Genomic DNA, 23,348 nt, shown 5'->3' with positions numbered 1-23,348 from the left:
GTGATGTACTTTATGAAAACTTGTCATATGTTCATACTTGAAAGTGAAACTAAAATCTTATTAAACTGGGACTAGGAAATTACAGCATCAGAACTGATCTTGAGCTTTTATTGAATACGATAAAAAAAAATGTGAACACTTGTGTAATTAAAAAAATAAGCTATAATTTTAAATTCTGCTCTTTCCCATGCCATTATTAAAGAACCATTAAAAAAATTATTATCTGGATGCCATGATAAATTAGTATATTTTATATAAGACATAAATAATGAGAAAGAATGTTCAAAGCCATATGTCCAAATTATTAATTTCAGTCTCACCTTATCATCTGTTTTCAGCAATAAGGAGAAGAGGTTAGGGCTTCAGTATGGATCTCAGAGGTCATTGATCTTCACTGATATACTACTGCTGTGTCCTTGAGCTGGGAGCCTTTGTGTAAAAATCCCATCTTTCTTAATGGATTCTAGAATATATTACTATCACTTTGGATAATAGCTTATATAATGGAGCAAATTATAATATTCATTTTGTTAACCTATTTGAATAATTTCAGGTTTATCATCTAGTCTAATGGAATCATTCTCCTTGTTACTTTTGAAAATACTATGATTATCATGGCTATGACACTGTGACGGTCAAGTATCATTCGTTTAACTTCACAAATAACGCATTAAGATAAAAAAAGCAACAACAAAAAAACCGTAATATTGAACAAGGAAGTGATTAGTAATCTGTTTTTTTTTAAATCATGGTGCTTGACAGGCTTCAAGCTGAGGAAACGGAGCATTAAAAACACCCCTACTGGTGGAATGGGGAACTGCCCCCATCTGGTGGAGGCCATACCCTGTGATGACCCAAGCTGCTATGAGTGGCAGCTAGTCAAGCTGGAGGAGTGTGTCCCGGACGGTGAAAAGGAATGCGGGTCTGGGACACAAGTCCCGCAGGTCCGGTGCATTAACAGTGACGGTACGTCTGGAATTATTTACTCCCTGATACATTAGTTAGCTACAGCCTAAATTCTGAGTGAACTCAGTGTCATTGTCTCTTGAGCATTATTTATCATCTTACAGTATGCATCTATGATGCACAATATGCTGAAGTATTGTAATACTGGCAGAACCTATGGGGGTTCAGATTAGTTTGAACATTGTATGCAGCCTGTGTGTGCCTTAAGGGCTGTAGTTCTCTCCTAGTTTACTGCAGAATTATACTGTAGAAGCATTGCACTCATTATTCAAATCTTACACTTAACAAGTGTTATCAGACCACAGTATCAGTGTGATTTTCCTTCTTTATCAGCTTTTAATGAGCATATTGTATAAATAGAGTAACAGCATTCTTAAACAATGTGTGGCAATGCCAATTCATTTAGGGAAAGCGACACTTGCATAGCTAAATTTTTGTCACCTCTTTTGCAAGTAAAAGTGTTTTTCATTTTATAACCCAAAAGTGTGGAACCAAATTAACTTAGTGGGTTAACAGGATGAAAAAATGTAAGTGATTTCTTAAAAAAAAAAAAAAAAAAGTATGCAGATTTATTAAATTATATATATATATATATAATTATTTTTGAATTGTTGCTAATATTACTCTTTAAGTAATTCATGGAAAAGCAAGGTAAGGATTAAACAAAAATCTGTGAAAGTTGAGCAAAAATAAATTATTACAAGTGAAGTCTTCTCATTTAAAATAAACAACATCATTATTTCAACCACAATTTTAGTCAACAGTGACTCTCCATTTTTGACTTGCTCGAGACAACAACAATTCATTGTTATAATTCTTACATTTTGTGTTAATTGCTGTTGTTGGTGGGGACAATTATGTTGTTGCGGTTGTTAAATTGAAAGAGCAAGTCTCTGGAGGCTTCTTCCCGCTCTTTGTGTGGAAACAGAGAGGCCTGCAGACAGCGCGCGCTGTAGCCCGGCGGAACGTTCTGTAATTTCACCGTAATTGCGCTGACTGTGCGCTAGACAGCTGGGGACCCGCGCGCGCGCACACACACACACACACACACATACCGCCTGAGGGATCAAACGTGGGCTCACCTTGAGATGGAACGAGAGGCACACTGACTGCTCCCTCCGCTGGGTTTGCAGGCTTCGGCTCTCTCCTGATATTAATGCTGAGCCTCAGCCTCCATGTTTCAGCCAGAGAGGAAGGCTGCATCTTAATGGGGGCAGTAAGTGTATCTGAAATCCTTTAAAAAGTATACAGTTAATAATGGGTGCATACCTTTCAGAAATTATTTGGCAACCTCTGCTGTAAATCTATTTCGAATGACCAGTATACTGTGCTGGCCTATAGTGATTCCAGGGGATCAATTTTAATGGACAACATGCTGATGTGGTTAAACTTGATGTTATGGATTTGCGATTTTGAATGCATTGTACGCACATAGTGAATAGGTTTTTTAATCAAACTATGTATAAGAAAAAAAAAAACAAAAACATTAACATAGAGTTCCAGAGGCACTGCAGACTGTAGATTGGCAGCTAATGAGGACCCAAGGGAGGACAGAACATCAGTGGCTCTCAATCAGACATTGTGCTAAATTGCAATAATCAGGTTCTCCATTCACTCAGGCAAAATGTGACATGAGGGTGACATCCCAGATGTTTCTGTGGTGATGAATGAACATGGTAGTCTTCATCAGTGAAATAAAAAAATAAAAAAATAAATCAAGGCACATTATTAAAAAGCTCAGAGAGAATGGCTGTATTGTTCTGTATCCTATCTCTGACCTGATTACTGCAGGAGTCATGAAATCTCACTATTACAATAGTAATATCCACTAAGAACAAGAGCATTTACCAGCCAAACCTCTGTGTAGCTAAAGTACAATGAGAACAGAGTATGGTTATGCAGTGGTAGATTATTTGAAAAGTACACGTTTTGTCAGCACAAAAAAATGAACAGACACTGCACATGCTGCTGTGGGTAAGGGTGTTACTCCTCATAGACTCCTCATTGATCAGTTGCCTCCAGAAACCTGGATTTAGAATCATGTAGTGGAACGCATATGCGCTGGCCGAGTCTTTAAATATGTTTTTATGCGCTGGACACTCACTTCTATACCCATCATTCTTAGAACACTATTTCATATTGACCCATTTAAAACTGTGATGAATTAGCCGGCCCTTCACCTCTATGAAAAATAATGTGCATTGTTCAAGGTGACCCGCTCTCTGTTGCCACCAACTTGCTGAAATTCTGGTGCGCTGTTAAAGGCTCCTGTGATTTATCATGGCTACCACATGCTCTCTGTGGATGCTAGTCCTCCCTGCATGCGTCCAACTATTGCCTTTCTCTGTGTGCCAGCTCAATTTCTGCCCTCCCATCCCTCACAATTAAATTGTACTTACTGTAAATCAAATTAATTCTCTCTGGCCCAGAAAGTGAAGTCTATTTGAATTTGACATCTGCATCTCTCTCTCTCTCTCTCTCTCTCTCTCTCTCTCTCTCACACACACACACCATACAAATTGCTTTTTGAAAAACTGACATGGCTCGTATTCAAACGAATGCTACCCCAAATCATGGTACACGGTCAGAATTTCACTGCAAAACATCCAGTCGAATAAATTAATAACATGTAATCATTTTAACGATTCCCTGGATACATATGTATATGAAAAATCTGAATCGGGGGATTCTAAAGCTGTTATGAAGCAGAACTGCCCTTTCAATATCTTTAAAACTACCACTGTGTTTCACACAAGTGCTGTAAACACTAATGACTTGTGGAAGGTGCCACGCGGAGTGTTCCCCGTTGTATAGTGCTTTGTTTAGTGCCGCAAATGCCCCTTTTCCTCCTCCCCCGGCTGTCCCTCTGTGACTGGGTCTTGTCTGAAGATGATTGATCCCCGTTCTCCGCTGATGAAAATTGATTTGCTTTCCCCCCTGGGGTTTTTCGGCCTGTCTTCACACTTCCTCTCCTCCCCCGCCCGACAGGAGCGTGATGGATCAGTCCCACAAAAGGCAGCGGGCCGCGCCGCAGATAGGAATCAATACGGTCTGGCTGGGGGGTCTGGCTGTCGATAGGAAACACCTTGAAAGTCCCTCTGACATCTGAATCCGTGGCGCTGCGTGATGTTGCCCGTTTAAACCCGCTCGCCTGGGCTCCCTCGCGGTTCCGCCACGGCCTTACCCTGCCGGCGTCTCACGCCACCCTCCTCGTTCCCTCAACCTGTCCGCTAACAGGCTCTCTGAGTTTTCCTGTCACATCACATTTGCTTGTTTGGTTAAAGGAAGCTGGACAGCTAAAGATGCATCAAATAAAAATCTTAATACGGAATAATGTATGTTGAAGGAGCTGGACTGAGACTTTGAATTATGCTGGTTTTGATAGTAGGATGCTTTAGAGATGAGTCTGCTGGTGGATAGATGTGTCAGAGATGAGGCCAATATTCCAAATATGGTGATGGCTACATTGAAGGAATACATATGTGAGTTTGAAAACCAAGCATCCCCATGTTAAAAGCCAATGAATAATAAACATGCCTCTGTGAAATGTTTCCTCCTGTAGTCATACCATCTACTAAGTAAAGATAATATGCTTGACAGTTAATAATAATTGGGTTTGCGTTGAAGATCTAGTCTATCCAAGGAGATCCTTGCACTGTGTAAACATTGTCCAATGCAAAGAATGTTTGATACTGAGGGAGATTTATTTCAGACTATACCTTGATCACCAGTGCAATTAAAATAAATTAAAGTAGTTATTTAATCATTTTTGGTAAATAAGATACAACATTCCACTTTCTTAAACTAATAGAAATCATTTCAATAATTATTCTGACAAACAAAATGGATTTTATTGTTTCATTTCATGAAGCTTTGCTAGGCATTTTTTTCACTATTGATTTCTGCTCTGTAGTTGGCTTTTCAGTCAATGTATCTTGAGGCCGTTCTGGTCCTGTCTCCCCAGGCAACTCGGTGGACAGACAGCTGTGCCAGGATGCCATCTACCCTGTCCCCATTGCCTGTGAGGTGCCCTGCCCTAAAGACTGTGTCCTTAGCTCCTGGTCATCCTGGTCCTTGTGTTCCCACACCTGTTCCGGCAAGACCACCGAGGGGAAACAGATGAGAGCGCGATCCATCCTGGCATACAGCGCTGGAGAAGGTGACTGTCTCATTTCGATAGGCTGATTCTAAAATGTCAGTGCCTCTTTCTCTCTGACACACACACATGCACACACGCATGCGCACACACACACACACATGAATACATACTCGCACATACATGCACACATATACATACCCACATATACACACATACATATACACATATTCATAACTTAACATACACACATGCACACACAAACGCGCTAGCATACACACACACGCACACACTCTATTCCTGTTTTTCACTTAGTTTTGTACACCTCCCTGGTTTTATATTAGGATCAAAATTGGTAACATGCAGGAAGCAAACACATTCAGTGCACTGTTTGCTTTTCCACAGCAGCCACAGAGGTATTCACATGGATCACATTGATGTAGGCTAAGAGTTCACAATGCACTTTAGCCTTTAGCCTTAAGGGTACAATAATAAAGTGGTTATGTAACACTGTAAGTGATATCATTGCACAAAAGGTTGTCTGTAAATTGATGTAAGATTTCACACACAGATTTGCCATTATTTAACATAGTGGTAGAAGTTTTAGTTGTTGTAGAAAAAAATCTAGCTTTAGATTTATTGTTTTGTGTAAATGTTTTAGCTATGTAGTATAAATACACCCATAATATATGTAACATATGCATTGTTATTTTTCAAAGGTCTTTCAAGGGTGCCAGCACTGTTTGTTATATCTCTTCTCTGCAGTTCTGTTTGAAAATCATAGTCATATAAATGATACATGGTTCATGTACTATATAGACAGAGGCATAGACGTGCAAGCTTTTCTGAAGTGAATAAATCTGTCTTTGTACTAATGGGGCTTTCTGGCCCAACTTGGGTGCATATTGCCACACTCCCCACAATATGATCTATGTGAAACGTGAGGATATCCGTGTAAATCATGTTAAATTTCTCTCCTTCGGGCAGAGAGCTCGATTGAACAAGTGCCTGATTTGGGCTGTAATGGAGTCATGCTAATGCAGTGGCCTATGGGTTTCACCCGACCCACCGAGCAATTGTCCGTGTCCTGGAGGAAGATTCTTCTGAGCATCTGTTTCCCACGAATAGACAGTGCATGCGAATCGTAGAATTGCCCTTTCTCCGAATCTTGTTTTTCCCCCTCTGTAATATGAAAATGCACTCTCCGTGGAGGGGTCCCATCAGACCGTTGCATGTCGTAATGTCAGTTGCATATTTAATGCGTCTGCAGAGGCAGGAGAGGCATAATGCATTATGGATTTCTCACGGAGTGGATCTGTGAATAAATCAGCGGAGTGTGGAATTTCATATCGCGGACGCGAATAAAAACCCTGCTGCATGCGCCGCGCTCTGTGGGTCGCCTCCGAGCGGTTCAATCAACCGCATCCAAACTGGGGTCCCCCGAGGGGCCGGGAACCAATTACGCGGGTCATACTTCAGTTGTCTGTGTTGTTTAATGAAGTTGTGTAAAGGTCTTTTTCCCCCTAAGTCTTCATTCTAAATTGTGCAGAATTTCAGTATGAAAATATAGTTGGGTCAGGAGGGCCCTGACAAGACAGTTTTCAAATGCCTGTGTTATGCTCAGCAGTTTCTTGTGGCTTGTGGTCGCAACAGTATTCTCGTTTGGCTCTGTCAGCCCAACAAATCCATTTGGCAGGATGCTGCCGTAGTTACAGAGCTTAGGTTGAATTCCCAGGGGTAGGATTGCATTTGTATTGAGAATGGTACTTAGCTTTATCGGTGAAATTTCAAGCTTGAGTGTGCTGGAGGAGGGTAAGGTGACTAACATGCAGTAGCCTTAACCCTAAATGCTCGGAATGAATTTCTGAGCGTTCAGAATTCAGGTTCAGGGTGACTACTTGGGTCTGCTGTATGAAGTTTATACATGAGCCTGATGTGCTTATCATAGCCACAGTCCACAGAGATCAGCCAAGCAATAGCAGTGTTTGAATTGATCCACTGGGAAGGTGAACGCAGTATTAGTATAAGATTTGAGGTATGAATTTCTTACACAGCATTGCTATTTGCATGGACAAATTATGGTACTCACAGGATATAGCATATCAAATTCCAGTTGGTTAAACAAATTTTGTCTAATGTGGGTGGAGTTGAGGCTGGCCACAGAACACAAGATGCCCTGTGGTAGATATATGCGGGGGAACTATTGGCATGGACATCCAAGCAATGTTTTTTCCTTAGCTATTGGATTTATGAGAATATTACTAATTCACTCTTGCAAGATATTTTCTTTCATTTCAGCTTCTGATGTTATCAAAGAATTGAAGTAAATGTAACATTTCCCTGAGCACATTATTCAAAGTTGGATATGCAAGCTAAGATGCAATAAAAGTTAACCTCCACTTTTGACAGATTGCAAAGTAGATTGCAAGTTTGCAAGTATTTGTTTTTTTAAGAAAAATAAGAAAAAAATCTTTATTTGTTTGTCAAACTTAATGAAAAATGTGGTAAAAAAAAAAATGTAATGAACAAATCCAGGTCAAAGTTGCTTCGAAGTTAGATTGAATGCTGCTCCTATCAGTTTGCACTGGTCACTGTGGCTCACACGGAGGGGAATTGTCTGTGGGTCTTTCCCGTAGGGGGACTTCAGTGTCCAAACAGCAGTGCCCTGCAGGAGGTGCGGAACTGTAACGACCACCCCTGCACGGTCTATCACTGGCAGACAGGCTCCTGGGGCCAGTGCATCGAGGACACCTCCACCACCGCTAGCAACGCCACGGCCAAGGGGACCGGCGACTCCTGCTCCGTTGGCATGCAAACCCGCAAGGTCATCTGTGTCCGGGTCAACGTCGGACAGGTGCCTCCCAAAAAGTACGTGAAGACACTGTTTGTTTTACAAGTGTGTTTTAAGACAAACTCCTGCACACTGTTGCCAATATACAGTATATCAGTATAAATTTGTTTTATTCGATGTGACCTCCAACCCTGGTGAAGATTAGATATACTGAAACCGTTGTCTTTATTGACACGATAAAAATTCACTGGAAATCTAGTGTGCAGGAGTGTTTACCTATTTACTAGGCATTGTTTTCCCCAAGCACCTGGACACAGCAATGAGGTGTGTGAATATTTAAGAGGTTTCACAGCAGAGAAACCTCCTTTCTCTTCCATAAGATTGTCATGATGTGACTGCATATTACGCTCTGCGTCTTTAATTCACTGGCCATGGCTGGACACTCGCTCTCATGCCTGTAGATTCCCCCATTGGCGTTTGCCAAGAGTTTAATCTTCGGTGAAGGCAAACAAAAGAGGTTAAAAATAAGAATGCAATCACAGACTGTGTAATTAACACAGCCATTTTTGCAGAAGTGTAATTCCACAACTGATGATAATGGGTAATCAAGAGGGGTTCGTCCATTTAATGCAATTAAAGCACTAAGAGAGGGCAACTTAATGAGAAGCTGCATGCAACGGAAGACATCACTGTTCTAGCTGAAAATTTGTTTGTTGCCTTAGCTGATACTCTGGAAGATTATAGTGTGTCTCACAATTTGTGCTCTCAGATTCTTACAGATCAAAGACCTGTGTGCCTCAGGTTTTGTCTGTTTCCATCTCTGGTGATGCTCCTGGTTGCCACGTTCTCTGACAGTGGTGCATGCCTCTGTATTATTTACCCTCCCCCCCCAGAATGGAACAGGAAAGGCTGGCTTTAATAGCAGCCTCCCAGTACAGCCTCACACTCATGCTGCTTATGCAAATGAGAGAGGGATTATTCGCAGGGCACATGGCTGTCTTCAAAGGGCCCACAGACAGTGAGGCTAATGCGGTGCCACAGGTCATCTGTTCAACACCGAGGAGGGAGAAAAATCCCGAATAGACCCACTCTTTATCTGCACCTGCTGCAGCTCAGAGGCTGGTGCCTCGCCACAGTTTTTCATCTGAATCACAGAACGCAGCCACATTATTATCATAATCACTGTATTTCTTCATACGATGGGCTGAATGTAATCTGTGACCATTAATGTGATGATAAGCTTCTCGAATGAGCAATGGCAATATTGGTTTCTCTCTGGTGGCTAAGACAAGATGGCTGTGTTGAATATTGGCCAAATAACTAAGCAATCAACATCTTGACCTCACAATCTTAGTATATTAGCGTGATCTAAGCACATTTGTGTGAATTTGGATAACAAATTGAATTACAGGAAACCAAATAATGATGCACATAATAAATCCAGTGTCTGTTCGAGAAACTTTTATTTTTGCCACATTGTGGAAAAGTTCATGTAAAGTGATTCTTATTCCCAGATCATTTCCAATCCTTACATAGCACATTTCATTTCAGGTTGTGCAGGTTGCCAACCTATTTTAGAAGGGAAAATGCTGACCTGTTACTGTAACCTTTGTAATGGGTCCCATATCTCTATTCAACCTCATCTACTCATGTACAACAGTATTTCAGATAAGGACTAATATCAGATTATTTAATGTGCTAATGCAGAAGAAAACTGCTTGTGTAATGTAATGATGAACTTTGGGACATCCTACAAGTAAATTATGTCCATTTCCTCTCTCAAACTAGGATGACATTCACTTAATGAAAAAAATAATGATGCTTGGTGGTGAAAACACCCAGGCTAAGACAGTTATGACATAATAATCGTGAAACATAATGACTAGTCTTGGAAAATGCTCAACGCTTCTGTTGCCTCTGGAAGTACATTCAGCAACGGTGTTATACCCTTTCGCACTACAGTATGAATTCATCATGTTTGTTTTTTATGTAGAATTACATCTCAGTATTTGGATGGTGCATGTAATTAGCATAATGATGACAGTTTAACGCAAACAGTTTTGAAAGTTCTCTCTGAGCTTTTGAGAATCTAGTTGCACTAACATTAAATGCAATTCTGTTGTTCAGGGTTTCAATTTTTGTATGTAGTCTGCTTGACAGCTCTGTCATCCCATGTTAAACAGGTTATTCGTTTTTTTCTATAAAAAGCATAGCACTGCATATAGAACATTGCAACACTATTTCTTTGCTAACAACAAGGTTGAAGACCATCACCAGTCAGTGACTTCATTTAAAGCCTGGGCTGTCCATTCAATCTTGGATCCTTCCTTGCCTGGTCTGAGCAGTCCATCACATGATCATCTGGGATGGGGAAATGGGCCCATTCTTACAGGCCTTCTCTTCTGTATTACTGAAATTATGTATTAACATGGCAGAGGATTTAGTTTCGCTCAAAGGGATTTACCACTTCTATTGGTATTAAAAATAAAGCTGTTCTTACAACGCTGTTACTTTATTACGTTGTGGTTATATGGCTCTCTATCTACCTCCAGCAACATCATACCAGTAAATAATGCTTTCCCAGAAGTATCTGGGAAATAAGATGAGACATAGGATCTCCGCATCACTCAAAGCCCTGGCAGATTTGCCTCAAAGATAAGATTATTGGACTTCATTCAGCTGGACAATTTGTTATGTTTATCCTCATCCAGCGGAATTCCGAGGAGGTGACTGGCATTTAAAGCTTGGCTGAAGATTAAGCATGACCCCTGTCCTTAAAACAAATCAGAACCCATCACTTCCCCCCCACTGCACCTACAGAAAAATTCATTATGGCCTCCTGATAGAATCCGTTTAAATGCTGTGGCAGGACTTGTAAGGAACCCTCTCAGATTAAAAATTAAATACAAATTTGTCTAATTGTCCTGGCTAATCTGTACATCTTGGTGCAGGATCTCCCAAAATCAAGTGGGAAAAACCGGGCACTGTGACGAGCTGCAGTACCGTGCGGCTGGTATTCTGTGTACGGAGTGGGGGGCGTGGCACTGGCTCTTGTTTACATTTGTCCCAGATTAAACGTGATTATTAGCGTGCGGGTCCAGCTGCATCTATGTTGTCTGCGGCACAGCTTACAGGGATGTCATGGGACTGAGGATTGTTTCAAAAAGTAAACAAAAGCCCCCCCACCCCCCCTCCCCCTCCCCCCACCCACACACACACACACACATCCCCCCGCACCCCTGGGACGGCCCAGAGCAACCATTGCTTATTTATTCGCTCATCAACCCCCTCCTCTCTGCCACACTCACAGGAAGCACCATGAAAGGGTTCCCAGCATGGCCCCATTGGTTTTAGGCAAATGCGTCCCATCGCACCTTTGTAGCCCTCTCCTTCCATGCAGACACCACGCTGAAACCGTATGAATATTTCTGTGTGTTTTCTGAAGGTGCCCGGAGAGTCTTCGCCCTGAAACGGTACGGTCCTGTCTTCTGCCGTGTAAGAGGGACTGCATCGTAACCCCCTTCAGCGACTGGACCCCGTGTCCCTCCACCTGCCAAACAGGTATTGGACAGGAACCTGCTTTTTCCCCCCTTTTCACTTTATCAATCAACTCGGCACAATATGGAACCATTCGTTTGCTCAACAGTTATGTTTATCCAGGGTACCTTAGATTGCATGTTTTGCTATGTATTATCCATGCATGCAGCTTGATATTTAAAAACTGCAGGCCCAATTCCCCAACCATCAATGTTGCATTAATCAGGGGGTTTATACAGAAAATATACAGAGAATTCATTCCTTTCTCTTTGTACTATAAACCTTCATTTGTGTAACAAGTTTAACAATTACTTTTGCTGTGCACACTTTCTTTTTCAAAGCCCCCATACTTGTAAAAACTTATACAACTTGTGGTATACATTAATACCATATTTTACATTATTCATATGCTCCCTGACATGTACACAGCTTATTTCATATGATATCAGTCAAAAGATGTACATATCTTGAATGTGCAAGATCCTTCTCTTCATGACACCGCATTCATTATATTCAATATACATACAGCTTGTCATCATGACAGTATTGCATTCAAAGCCTTTTCCTTTGGAAAATGTAATTAATTCTTAAATAACATTCCACTTACAACATTCTTTATTAAAGCAGATGGTTCAGTTGGTTTATTTTTTACGTAAAATTATCTCATTGCCAAACTATAAACGTGCCTTATGAAAGACATAAATCAAGAAAAGGTCTTCACTAGCAGACTTTTTCTTGTGAAATCTGTCTATTTATATTATAAAAATCAATTAGTCAGTCTCACCTTCTGTTTTGACAATCAGCACATCTGTTTCTGACAGTGAACCTCCCCTTTCCTTTTGTCATGAAAAAGTCGTCTTTTCAGCACGTTGTTCTGTGTCGACTTACATTAAAATCCAGCTGATTCAGCTCCTATCGCGATGCAAGCGCAAATGATAAAACAGAATGGTTTCATCTCACCTGCTCATAATGTATCGCTATCTCTGGTCGGCTTTTTTTGTTTTGATCATTGTTTTCTGAGGTGGGAACGTGAAAAAGAAACAGTCTCGGAATCGCATCATTATCCAGCTACCAGCCAATGGGGGACAGGACTGCCCTGAGGTGCTGTACGAAGAGAAAGAGTGCGAGTCCCCATCAGTTTGTCTTGGACACCGGTAAACAAATTACATTTACCCAATCTTATATTACACTACTTAAAAAAATATATGCGGCAATGAACTGAGCAACAGTAAACATCTTAATATGGTATTTTTGGAACAAGTTTTCTGTTATTAATAGTAAAGACATGGAGGAAGTGTGGAAACTAGGCTAGCTGTGAGTTTTCTTTTGAACCCCACTGGTCTCATCTGTTGCAGTTGGAGGACACACAAGTGGCGCCGGTGCCAGCTTGTACCATGGCATATTCGTCAGGACAGCCCAGGGGCCCAAGAGACATGTGGACCAGGCCTCCAAACACGAGGTGACCCTTTCAACATCATTACCATGGAAATCAGATCTAACCCCTGTGGTTGTGTGCTTAACACATTTATTTACTTGCTACATAAACACTGTCTGTGTGAATAACAAGAATCCCTTTAAGACAACTGTATAGTAATCACATTTGGGTTACAGTTGCGTAAAATACATTTGAAGAGGTTTCATGATCATAAGTTTCCATAGATGATTACTCATGGTCTTAACAACCCTTAAATGACTGGTGTTTAAAGTAAACTCATGTCTGGTTGAAGCCAAAAAAAAAAAAAATCCACTGGATTCAGTGCAACGTGTGCATGTGGTAGTGCCTTGAGCGGACTGGCAGACTCCTGGAGAGAACATATTCTTTGCAAACCATACCTGAGGCTTGTTTCATGTAGCCTTAATTAGACTTATTACGTGATTCTGGAAATACACTAGCAGAATACCGAGCTTACAGTCCTTGTTAAGGATGAGTGCATTGTTCACCTTCTGATTATCACAATATATCCACATGTTCTTTAACTTCCAACAGGTATGAGAATCTCAGGTAGAATACACTGTGGAAATGGTAGTTAGTTCAATCTGTGAGGAGGAGCTGCGTTTTTGCTTCCTGTGGATTAAATTGGAAATATTTTGAAGCCTTAGGAGAAAGAGCTCCTGTATCCAGTGTCCAAGTGCTGTCTCTCTCTCTCTCCGCCCCCTTCTTCATTAGCATTACCTGTAACCATATCTCTGAAGCAGCAGACATGGGGAGAGAAAATTCAATATTCTTCACTCAGTTCTGTCCTTCCATGTCCAACTGGTCTGAATTTGATATGCATTACAGCTATATTTACAGTAAATTGTTTACTTATTTTTCCATTTGTGGTCTTGAGGAGAGCAGTTACACAGTTGTTCCATTGAGCTAGAGATTAGTGTGAGACTAGATATTGAGTTGGCGTGTGGCTTTGGTGAACAATATCTCATTAGATATACTGTAAATTCTGTATGTGAGTGAGAGTGTCTGAAGTTGTGGGGTGTAGAATGGTTTTAAGAGAGAGGAGAGAGGATAAGAGAAAGAGTAGGGATGGTGCAGAGCATGAAAAGTGGAAAGGTTCACAGCAGAACATAGAGAGATGGACAACCAGTCAGTTTATCATTTTAGTTTGCTAGCTGTAGCATTAACCCTAGATTCAGTCTACATTGCCCTTGTCCCAATACTCTATGGTCTATGGCAAGGGTGTCCTTTCTTATTCGAAAAGGACTGGTGTGGGTGCAGGATTAGAAAAACAACAGAAAATCATGACATACTGAAACAGTGGTCAGTACTGCTTTGTATTGACTGTGAATCGTGTATAAATCTGGACATTGGTGCATTTCCTTGTATCCTGACGTCTACGAGTCTGTGGATTTCCATGGACATGTTTTTGTTACCAATTCAACCCTTTTCACATGAGCGTTATCCTTTCTGACCATCTGGTTCTATGTGCTGTTCTATGTGCTCTCTGCCCTGTACATGTCATCTGAGGACAGCTATGGCTCCCAGTTGTGAACCATCTAATCAGCATAATGTGTCACTGCTGTACAGAACCATGGGGGGTTTCCTTCCTCTGTGGAAAAGGGAATCAAGCAGGCATGACTTGTCATGCGTTGCCCTTCCGGGGCTCTACTGTTGGCATCCAGCCTGGGACCCATTGGCAGAGTGACACTACTGACACCCTGGGTCTCAACCAACCAGTCAATGTCAGCACGGAACAGACAGGGGCTATCCAAGTAAACAAAATCACCCTGAGGCTGAGCATGAAGTTCTGTCTGCATCACAACAAATCCAAAACATGCTGTGGATGTGGGCTCTGAGTTGTGTATTTGCATGTCATGCAAAGTAAAGTCAAAAAGGTCACAGCCATTCTCTTTGCTTTGCTGATCTAAAAACAGAGAAACATTGTTATGACTCTGGCATATCTTTGGGGCTGACAGCTGGCTTCTTGGCAAAGAAAATCTACTGCTGACATTATAAGTCAGTGACAAAAGAATGAAAAAATGTTTCAATTCTATCATATATCTCTGTATAGAAAAAAATGACCTTCTTGTGGGAGTATTATTATCAGCACACTATTATCAATCATTATAATAACAATTCACCAGCATGTGCCTTTATGTACAAAGTGACATTCTTATGGTTCTAGACTGCTGGATATGGAACTCATAATTGTCTGGTGCAATTACTCCCTGAGCCTGTGTTCACTGAAAAAATGGGAACGTATTTTTACTAAGTGAAAATCATGGAAATATGGGTGGTTAGGTTGTGTTGCATTTTTGAGGAAAGGACTGGCGTTTGGGCGTATGGAGTGTAAATCCCTGTTGATTCATTACGTGTGAGTGCTCAGGCTAGTGTGATGACCTCACATGGAACCTGAAGCTGAGAGGGAATGTGCAGCCATAAAAACAACCTAGCTAGCTTGCTTAATATGAGTACGTTTTTAAAATTGCTTCTACGATTTAGTAATATTAACAGCCTGTGTGAGAGAAATTTGTTTCAATCAAAAAGCCAAAATGGAGTGCAACAGGTTGCTTTCTCCCATCGTGAGTGTGACCATCATAGCATGTTGCATTATGCACTGTATTTTACTTTTTTTTTTTTTTTTTTTTTACCAAAATGACAATATACTTTTTAAGGCAGTGTAAATCTGATGAAAATACAGGTGGTTTTGCATGCAACACATTTTGGGTTTTTTTTTTCATACTAAAAAATATATAACAAGAATCTGAACCAGGATTCAATAAGAACCAGATTGAATGAGTGGAATCGGAATGGTGACTAGAATTAATAAAATCTAAACAAAAACCAACTCTAAACCCAACACATTGTCTACTGTAAAATATCTAGGCCTAATGGTGCAGTGTGTGTACTGTACATGCTTGCGTACATATGAGGGTCAGAAGGGGGCCTGTAAAAAGATCTTGCACTGGGGTCCGTCATAACTAGCTTCCACCACTGAGCTAGCCAAACTAAACACACTATCAGAATGTGTTACTAAGCTTGTTAGCTAACTAGTATGTAGACTAACGTACTGTAGGAAGGGTCATTTCTGAGCTTCACTTTAACTTGGTAGAGACAGAATAACTTTTATGCTAAATCCTCAAAGGGGCTTGAGTGAAAACTCAGGGGGCAGCCATGTTTCTGTAATTGCTTTCTTCTGACATCACCGACAGTGCTGCACAATTGTTAATCCACTGGAAATAATATGTGACTCCATTAGAAGATCTTTGTGGGTGTTATAATCTAAGTTTTGGGGACTTTTGAAACTTCCTGCAGTCTCTTCTGTTTCGTCTTCTGATTCACATATTGATGTCCGCGTGAGGGCTTTCTCTGTATTGTTCTGCTAGCCAACTACTAACTTTATTGTTTATTGTACAAAATATATATATATATTTTTTAGGTGATGAAGTACATGGTGTTTTTGTGCTAGAGGAACAGTTATTTATCTAAAATTGTTATTTAATTTAAAGAATTTTCACTGATTTTTAATTGTGCCCTTGTCATTGTGTGTGCTTATTGTGGCCTTATTTATGACTCCATAGCCATCTCATGTCGGAAGCAGGATGGCGTGCAGGCAGACATTGCAGAGTGCCTGAAGTTGGCCACTTTAATGCCCCCCATCACCCAGCCTTGCCAAATCCTCTGCCAGGACGACTGCCAGCTCTCCAGCTGGTCAAAGTTCTCGGCCTGCGCATCAGACTGCTCAGCAGTCCGAACCCGAAAGAGGGTGCTTGTGGGTAAGGAACTCACTTTTTTCAGGAATATATTTTCTCTTACATTTTACATTTTAGTTATTTTGTTTGCTTTGTAATGTTTCATTAGTTTCATTTTCATTAGTTGATTCTGTATGTTATTGAGGTCAATGGCACTGCAATGTAAATTGAGAGAAAATCTAAATAATAAGATAATTTTTTAGTTATTCCCTAGATGCAATTTAATTGATTAATCAATTTTAATCCCAAGGAAAATGTGTGAAAACGATTATCATTTTAGATCATTTCATAGAGTCAAAATGAGGAAAAAGTGACAGTATACTTACTCATCATATGCACATAGAGTAAGTTACCTACTTATCAGATCATATTAATTAATTTTCCGAATATGTTTCAGTGAATTTGTTACTGAGAACTATTTTTAAAAACATGCATAGATAGCAGTTATCACCAATCCAGATTTGCCCTTGTGTCGTATTGCACGTGGATACTGATTAAAAGCAATTAGCCATTATCTTGTTGTGTGCAGATTGTTAAAGAGCAGGTACAGTAACATAAGACCATGATATCTTTGCTTGTATATGCCTCCTCATTACTATCCTACAGGACATAACTTACTAGTAATTATATTTTCATTGAACTTGTTTTTTACCCAAAGATTAACAATGTTTAAAGTGTATATTGATCTGTATGCTACCCTGCTTTAGGGCATCTGGCTAATTTATGACAGACAATAATTAAGTAATGAAAAATAGTAAAACAGCAAATAATGTTTCCTCATCTGACTGCAGGCAAGAGCAAGAAAAGGGACATGTGTAAGAACACCCAGGTCTACCCCCTGAGTGAGACGCAGTACTGCCCCTGTGACAAGTACAAAGCCCAACCTGTGGGCGACTGGTCCGACTGCATCCTTCCTGAGGGCAGAGTGGAGGGCATTCTGGGAATGAAGGTCCAGGGTGACATCAAGGAGTGCGGTCAGGGCTACCGCTATCAGGCTGTGGCATGCTACGACCAGAATGGCCGCCTCGTGGAGACATCACGGTGCAACAGCCACGGTGAGTCTCATCTCATGAACCCCAAATAAACATGAAAACAAGCAATCATGGAGTTTCTTTCAAGTGCTGTGGAAATTGTCACCACAGGTATCTCAAAATAGAAATGTTTTATTTGCAGACTATTGCATCAGTATCAAAAAAATCAGATCCCATGATGTAGGCTATTTCTTGTCTGATAAGTGACCACCACTAAGCTTCAGGGAAATAAGGGCCATTTAACAAACCCAAAAGACATTGAGAAACATATGTTGTAGAATGGAAAGTACTGTTGGATCATGGTTTTGATTAAGTTCATTATTCTAGCTGATGAGTGACTCCTGATATTTTTTGTTCAGAAGATCTTTCTTGTCATAAGATGTGAAAAATAATAATAACTCAGCAGCTGTTTTTACATTGGGAATGTTGTAGTCCACATTGGAGTGCAGAATGTTTCTACAGTAAAGCATTTACTATGTATGTAGTGACTTGATTATGAATGATGATCAATGGCATTTATTCATTTTTGCTTTGCTTTGCACTGGCACACTTATTATCAAAAGCTTGAACCAGTGCTTCCATTCAATGTAAAAGAAACAAGATGATGTGCTTCGGGAAAGATTTTCCGATGCACAGTCAATCTGGTCAATGACCATGCGTGGCTGCCTTCCATGAAGCCTCGTAAAGTCCTAGCTTTTCTATAAATATCTGTTGCACCAGATACCAGCTAATACATAGCTATAAGAGGAACTGATTTCATCAGTACCTTTGAAAGCAGGATCAAGCTTTCCTTTATGAGTCAGAGGCTTCCACGTCAGTGTAGTCTAGGCGTGGGTGTTCTGATAATGTAATACAGCGGTCCGAAGGAGAAAAGGCATTGAAGGCACTGCATTTTTCAGCTCAGTTAAGAGCTCGTCATCCGCTCACCCTCTGACTGCCTGTGTTAATCTTAATAGAATAGCAGTGATACTGTCATCTCAACTGCTCTCTGGCTGACTTTCACCCCTGGTTATGGTGAACATCAGAAGAGGCATTTTTCCCGTTTTCTGGTTATCAAGGGAAAGGGATAAAAATGAAGGCGTGTATTGCTATGAGTATTTCTAAAGTGCAGTTTGAGCTCTCCATACTGCCACTGTTTTCTTTTTGATCAAGTAGGGTGCCTGCTGCTTGTGCAGATATTTGTTACTAAACCAAATGCATGCCCAGGGCTCTTTATTATTATTGTTTTTTCATGCTACACTGTGTATTGCAGAGATTGTCTTAACTGTGATTTTATTAGCTTAACAGATAGTTTGGACTTTGGGGATATTCTGAAATGCTTGCTGTATATGAATGCTTAGTAGTCACTAAATCTGTGGAATTGCATTATATTTAAATGTATAGGTATTATGTGTGCATTGCATCAGTGGTGGCTGGTGTGCTGAAAATAGACTGGGAAGAAAACTTCCTTTTAAACTGATCATTGGTCTCAACCTGTTTAATGCTTGAGTATGCCAGCAATCTGAATAATCAACTGGCAGGTAAACACACAGCTTCTTTCTTCAGATCACGTTAGGGAGATTAAAAAATGAATTAAATTTAGAATTTTAATATGTAGACACATAACGAACACATTAAGTACCCACATTACAAAAAAAAAAAAAAAAAAACACTCTGGTAACTACTGCATTAACTTTAATCACAGCCTGTGATAAAGGCTGTCTTAAGAAACATGTGCTTCAAGATTGTTCAATAAACAAAATGTACGCATTGGGTATTTTTGCCATGAATAGCCTATTCTCTGAGTGCAGAAAACAAAGTATACATACAGTATATCCACAGTTTTAAACATAAAATGTGCACAATTTTAATATGCAAAACATAAAATAAAGTAAATAAATAAATAAATAGTCTAACTGAGAAGCTATATCTGGCTATATTTGATGGTATTCAGTATTTTGGTAATAATTGCTGTATTGTCAATCATGGAAATGATTAAAAACAGGTTGAGACCAATGATCAGTTTCAAGAGACTTCTGCCCTGCCTATTTTCAGCTGACCAACCACCACTGCATTGCATAGAAACTTATTCTAGGCTATACCATTGTAGCTATATATCAGCATTACCCATCTTTATCAGGAGTGACTTGCTTGATGATAAACTGAAATTTTTGAAATCATTTTGGTGGAGGAGGTTATTGTTGTAGGTTGCTGTTTACATGTTAAAATGTTAAACAAGGCACTGTACCAGTTCAGGGTGCCTGTTTCTTCTAACTACGCAATCGCAATACTTTTTTAAAAGTTTTTTTTTTTTCCCCTTGTGTATGTTTACCAGATATATTTATTTTTAAAATACTGTATGTGTTATATGACTGTGGTCATTTTGGGATTTTTCTGCTGAGGTAGAAAAGAAGTCGACACTACTGTGTTTCTCATTCACCGGTTAGGAGTAACTATGGGAAACAAGGCACGGCCAAGGCGATATTTTTAGACACACTGCTCATAAAGGGTGTTCGATGTGATGTGGGGGAGGGGGAGAAAGGGCTCTGAGGTACAGAGAAGGTGATGATAAGTTGGAGGTGGCAGGGGGTTTGTATAATGCTCTGTGACTGCAAGGAATGAGCCTGTGCATGGCTTCAAGGGGCATTCTCTGTGATTGTTAGTGACTTCTCTGTGTGGCCCCAGCCGCCTAGTCACGTGACCTCATTAATCACAGTGCATGCTGGGAATGAGATGCCATTCTGCTGAAAGAACACAGGGAATTACCCCTCGGACAAGAGCTGCGTTTAGCAGCTTTGATTTTCAATTATAATAAACAGCATGAGATCCGTAAAAAATGAACTTGTGTTTACGATTCATTGTCTTTCCATTACTTCCCAATAGGAAACACCTTACCCCCACCGTTTGTTCAGTGTGGTGCCGTCTTTTCTCTTTCAACTGATCATATGCAAGATTTTGAAACAGAAAAAAAAGCTGTTCAAATATAGGACAATGCCAATTATTTTTTATTTTCATTTTTACTGTATCTGTGAGTACGGCAACCACAGAAACAAACATTTGCAGCATGGTCTGTGAGTATTTTTAAATATGAAATGGCAAAACATCACAGCGCTCCAACAGAATATTCACCATACAATTTGGGCAGATTAGGTTTTCATTAAAAAACAACATTCTTGTCCATGGCCAGTCAGTTTATTTTGATCTATGGACAGCCTTGTTAGTGTGAGATTTCCCCCCTAAAGCTATGGTTGCAGGAGAGGCATTGATTGGGCCTGACATTACAAAGACCCACCCCTGATGCCGCCACATACAATCTTGTACTCAAAGTCAGTATTCACCCCGCACTACCATTGTTGCCTTCCACCCACTTGCTACACCCACATAGATTTACATCATTATCCCTGCCAACCTCAGTTCTCAGTTGTAATGTATATGAATCTTTCTCTCCCTCTCTATGTTTCTCTGTTTCTGTTTCTGTCTTTGTTACCTTCCACCCTTCTTCATCTTTGGCCACAGTACTGTTGATCTGAACAAAAACACTTACAAAAAGCATACAAAAATGGCAAGTTACTCACACATATAAAGCACTGTCTATAAGTAATTCATTCAAGCCTGCAAAACCTAGGCCTGCCATGAAAAATATTGATATCAAAATTATGGCAAGTTACAAGAAAAGATATTTGCCATCTTAGCTCACACAAACTAAACAAGCTGTATTCCAAAGCAATGCTACCCAATGCAACGTTCCGAACTCGGTTCGGTGCTGTATAGGTATGAGCATGCCGCCCAACCTAGTTGTGACTTGGTGCATACCTGCCATCCCAATTCCTTGTTTTTAGAAACTTGTGGAAGAGAGGGACAGTATGCTTTCATGCAAGTTATTTTGTACGTTATTTTGTATGTTACGAGGTGGTTTGCTATGGTTGACATGATCATAAGGCCTTCGTCCATTTCTCTCTCTTCCCCTTCCCAAAACCCCTCAGGATTTAATTAGGCAATTAAGTAGTTTCTTATCTATGTACACTAATCTAGGCTGTAATGGTGTCTCCTCTCCTGGACAGTTTTATTTCCTCTCCAAAGAAAAATAACAGAACACACAGCTATTCCTCAGCTCAGCGTGGCCACACCATACCACAGGGTCATGGTTACCTTTCCGGATTTGAATGCCAAATCTGTGATCTTGAACTGAAGAAATCGATTAAAAGTCAGGAACTTACATTTTTGTGGTTGCGGCCAGAGAACAGGAGAGTTCTGCATTGTGGGTACTGGACTGGCCTTGTCACGTGACATCCTTTGCATGTGAATGGGGTTTTGATGGCTGTGAGGTCTTGACCATTATTTTTTACAAACATGACCTTATTGTCCAGAGCTGGAGTAAATTTGTCATTTTTGTTAGAAGTCTTCAGTAGCTAAATTATTGGGATTATTATTTTAAATAAGAAATTAATTTCAATTGTTTTAGATGTGCTGCATTTAGGGGTCTTCTGTTGCTTGTTCCCTTGGACTATCTCTCTAACCTGTTAAAAAGGATTATATAATAGTAGACTAGACTGGATTAAATTGCCACATCATGAACAGTTTCTAGACACTTGGCCTTCTGTACAGAAAGGGTCATAGCAGGGACGTGAACATCCAGTCTCATGGAGGAATGGGCTTAACAAACCCTACGGATTGCACCACAGTTATTCTAGCATTTTTTAAAATCTCAATTTCCCATTTTGCAAATAAGAGCTATGTATGATCGAAGTGTTCTTTTCACATCTGGAATGCTTTTCACCCTCTTCTGTCTCTGTAGGATACATTGAGGAAGCGTGCATTATCCCCTGTCCTTCAGACTGTAAGCTGAGCGAGTGGTCCAACTGGTCGCGCTGCACTAAATCATGTGGCAGTGGGGTCAAGGTCCGGTCCAAGTGGCTTCGAGAGAAACCGTACAATGGTGGACGACCCTGTCCCAAACTCGACCATGTCAATCAGGTAAAGCATTAATATCTGTGATTGAATTTTAATGGCGAGGTGATTTAAATGCTAACAATGCTTAGTCTGCTATTTAAAATCAAATTCGCTTGCAGAAGGGGGATTTCATTGCAATGAATGTGCAATGTCATATTTAACAATAAAATTGACAAAACATTAGACATTATACTATTAACCTTTAATTGTTATTTATTAAACTTTTTTTAATTCAGAGGAGATGTTAAATAAATGTGCTTATATTTTATGAAATAAAGTTAGACAGCTATATTAAAAATACTGCTGATGTTGGTAGTTTGATTTTATGCACATAACAGTATGATTTTATGCACATAGAACTCCTTCCCCATGCATATATGCAAGCACAGATAAATAGTGGTTGTGGTCACATTTTGCTTTCTGTTGGATCTTTTCTTATACGTAGTCTGGAGTATGTGACTTGCATTTAATGGTGCATTGGGTAAATGTTTGCCCATTGCTTAAACTAATTATTTCAGTTGATCATTATCCAAAATGGACTGATGTGTTCCTGAGCATATTTTATAACCAGTGGTTTACTGCCCCTCCCCCCACACCACCCCTCTGGGTTCCTGGACATGAAATATGGCTGTCTGTCTGTAGGCCCAGGTGAGAACATTTTTATTTATTTGTTTATCTTGCTTTACTTATAATGATGAGTATGATAATGACATCTGTGACACTTGCACAAGGCCAAAACTACACAGAATTCAAAAAAGGGGAATAGATAAATCCGAAAGTACAATGTTATTAATTGTCTGTATAGTGTACA

At 40.1% G+C, this 23,348-nt stretch overlaps 1 protein-coding gene across 2 annotated transcripts in view; it reads left to right on the top strand.

The window, feature by feature from the left end:
- thsd7ab (thrombospondin, type I, domain containing 7Ab) overlaps positions 1-23,348 on the top strand; it is a 111,850-nt gene that overhangs the window by 61,737 nt on the left and 26,765 nt on the right. The window contains exons 7-16 of one of the 2 annotated variants that reach the window (XM_064349595.1): positions 763-966; positions 4,931-5,125; positions 7,699-7,930; positions 11,299-11,414; positions 12,412-12,544; positions 12,746-12,849; positions 16,407-16,601; positions 17,369-17,632; positions 22,383-22,561; positions 23,180-23,185. In XM_064349595.1, coding sequence (XP_064205665.1) covers positions 763-966; positions 4,931-5,125; positions 7,699-7,930; positions 11,299-11,414; positions 12,412-12,544; positions 12,746-12,849; positions 16,407-16,601; positions 17,369-17,632; positions 22,383-22,561; positions 23,180-23,185 — 1,628 coding nt within the window. The remainder of the gene's footprint in view (positions 1-762; positions 967-4,930; positions 5,126-7,698; positions 7,931-11,298; positions 11,415-12,411; positions 12,545-12,745; positions 12,850-16,406; positions 16,602-17,368; positions 17,633-22,382; positions 22,562-23,179; positions 23,186-23,348) is intronic. The other variant, XM_064349587.1, reaches the window with a different exon arrangement.

This window comes from Anguilla rostrata, chromosome 1, assembly GCF_018555375.3.
Source record: "Anguilla rostrata isolate EN2019 chromosome 1, ASM1855537v3, whole genome shotgun sequence".
In the NCBI taxonomy this organism is placed as follows: Eukaryota; Metazoa; Chordata; class Actinopteri; order Anguilliformes; family Anguillidae; genus Anguilla; species Anguilla rostrata.
The sequence above is the reverse complement of the archived record's forward strand: the minus strand, read 5'-3'. Positions and strand labels throughout refer to the sequence as shown.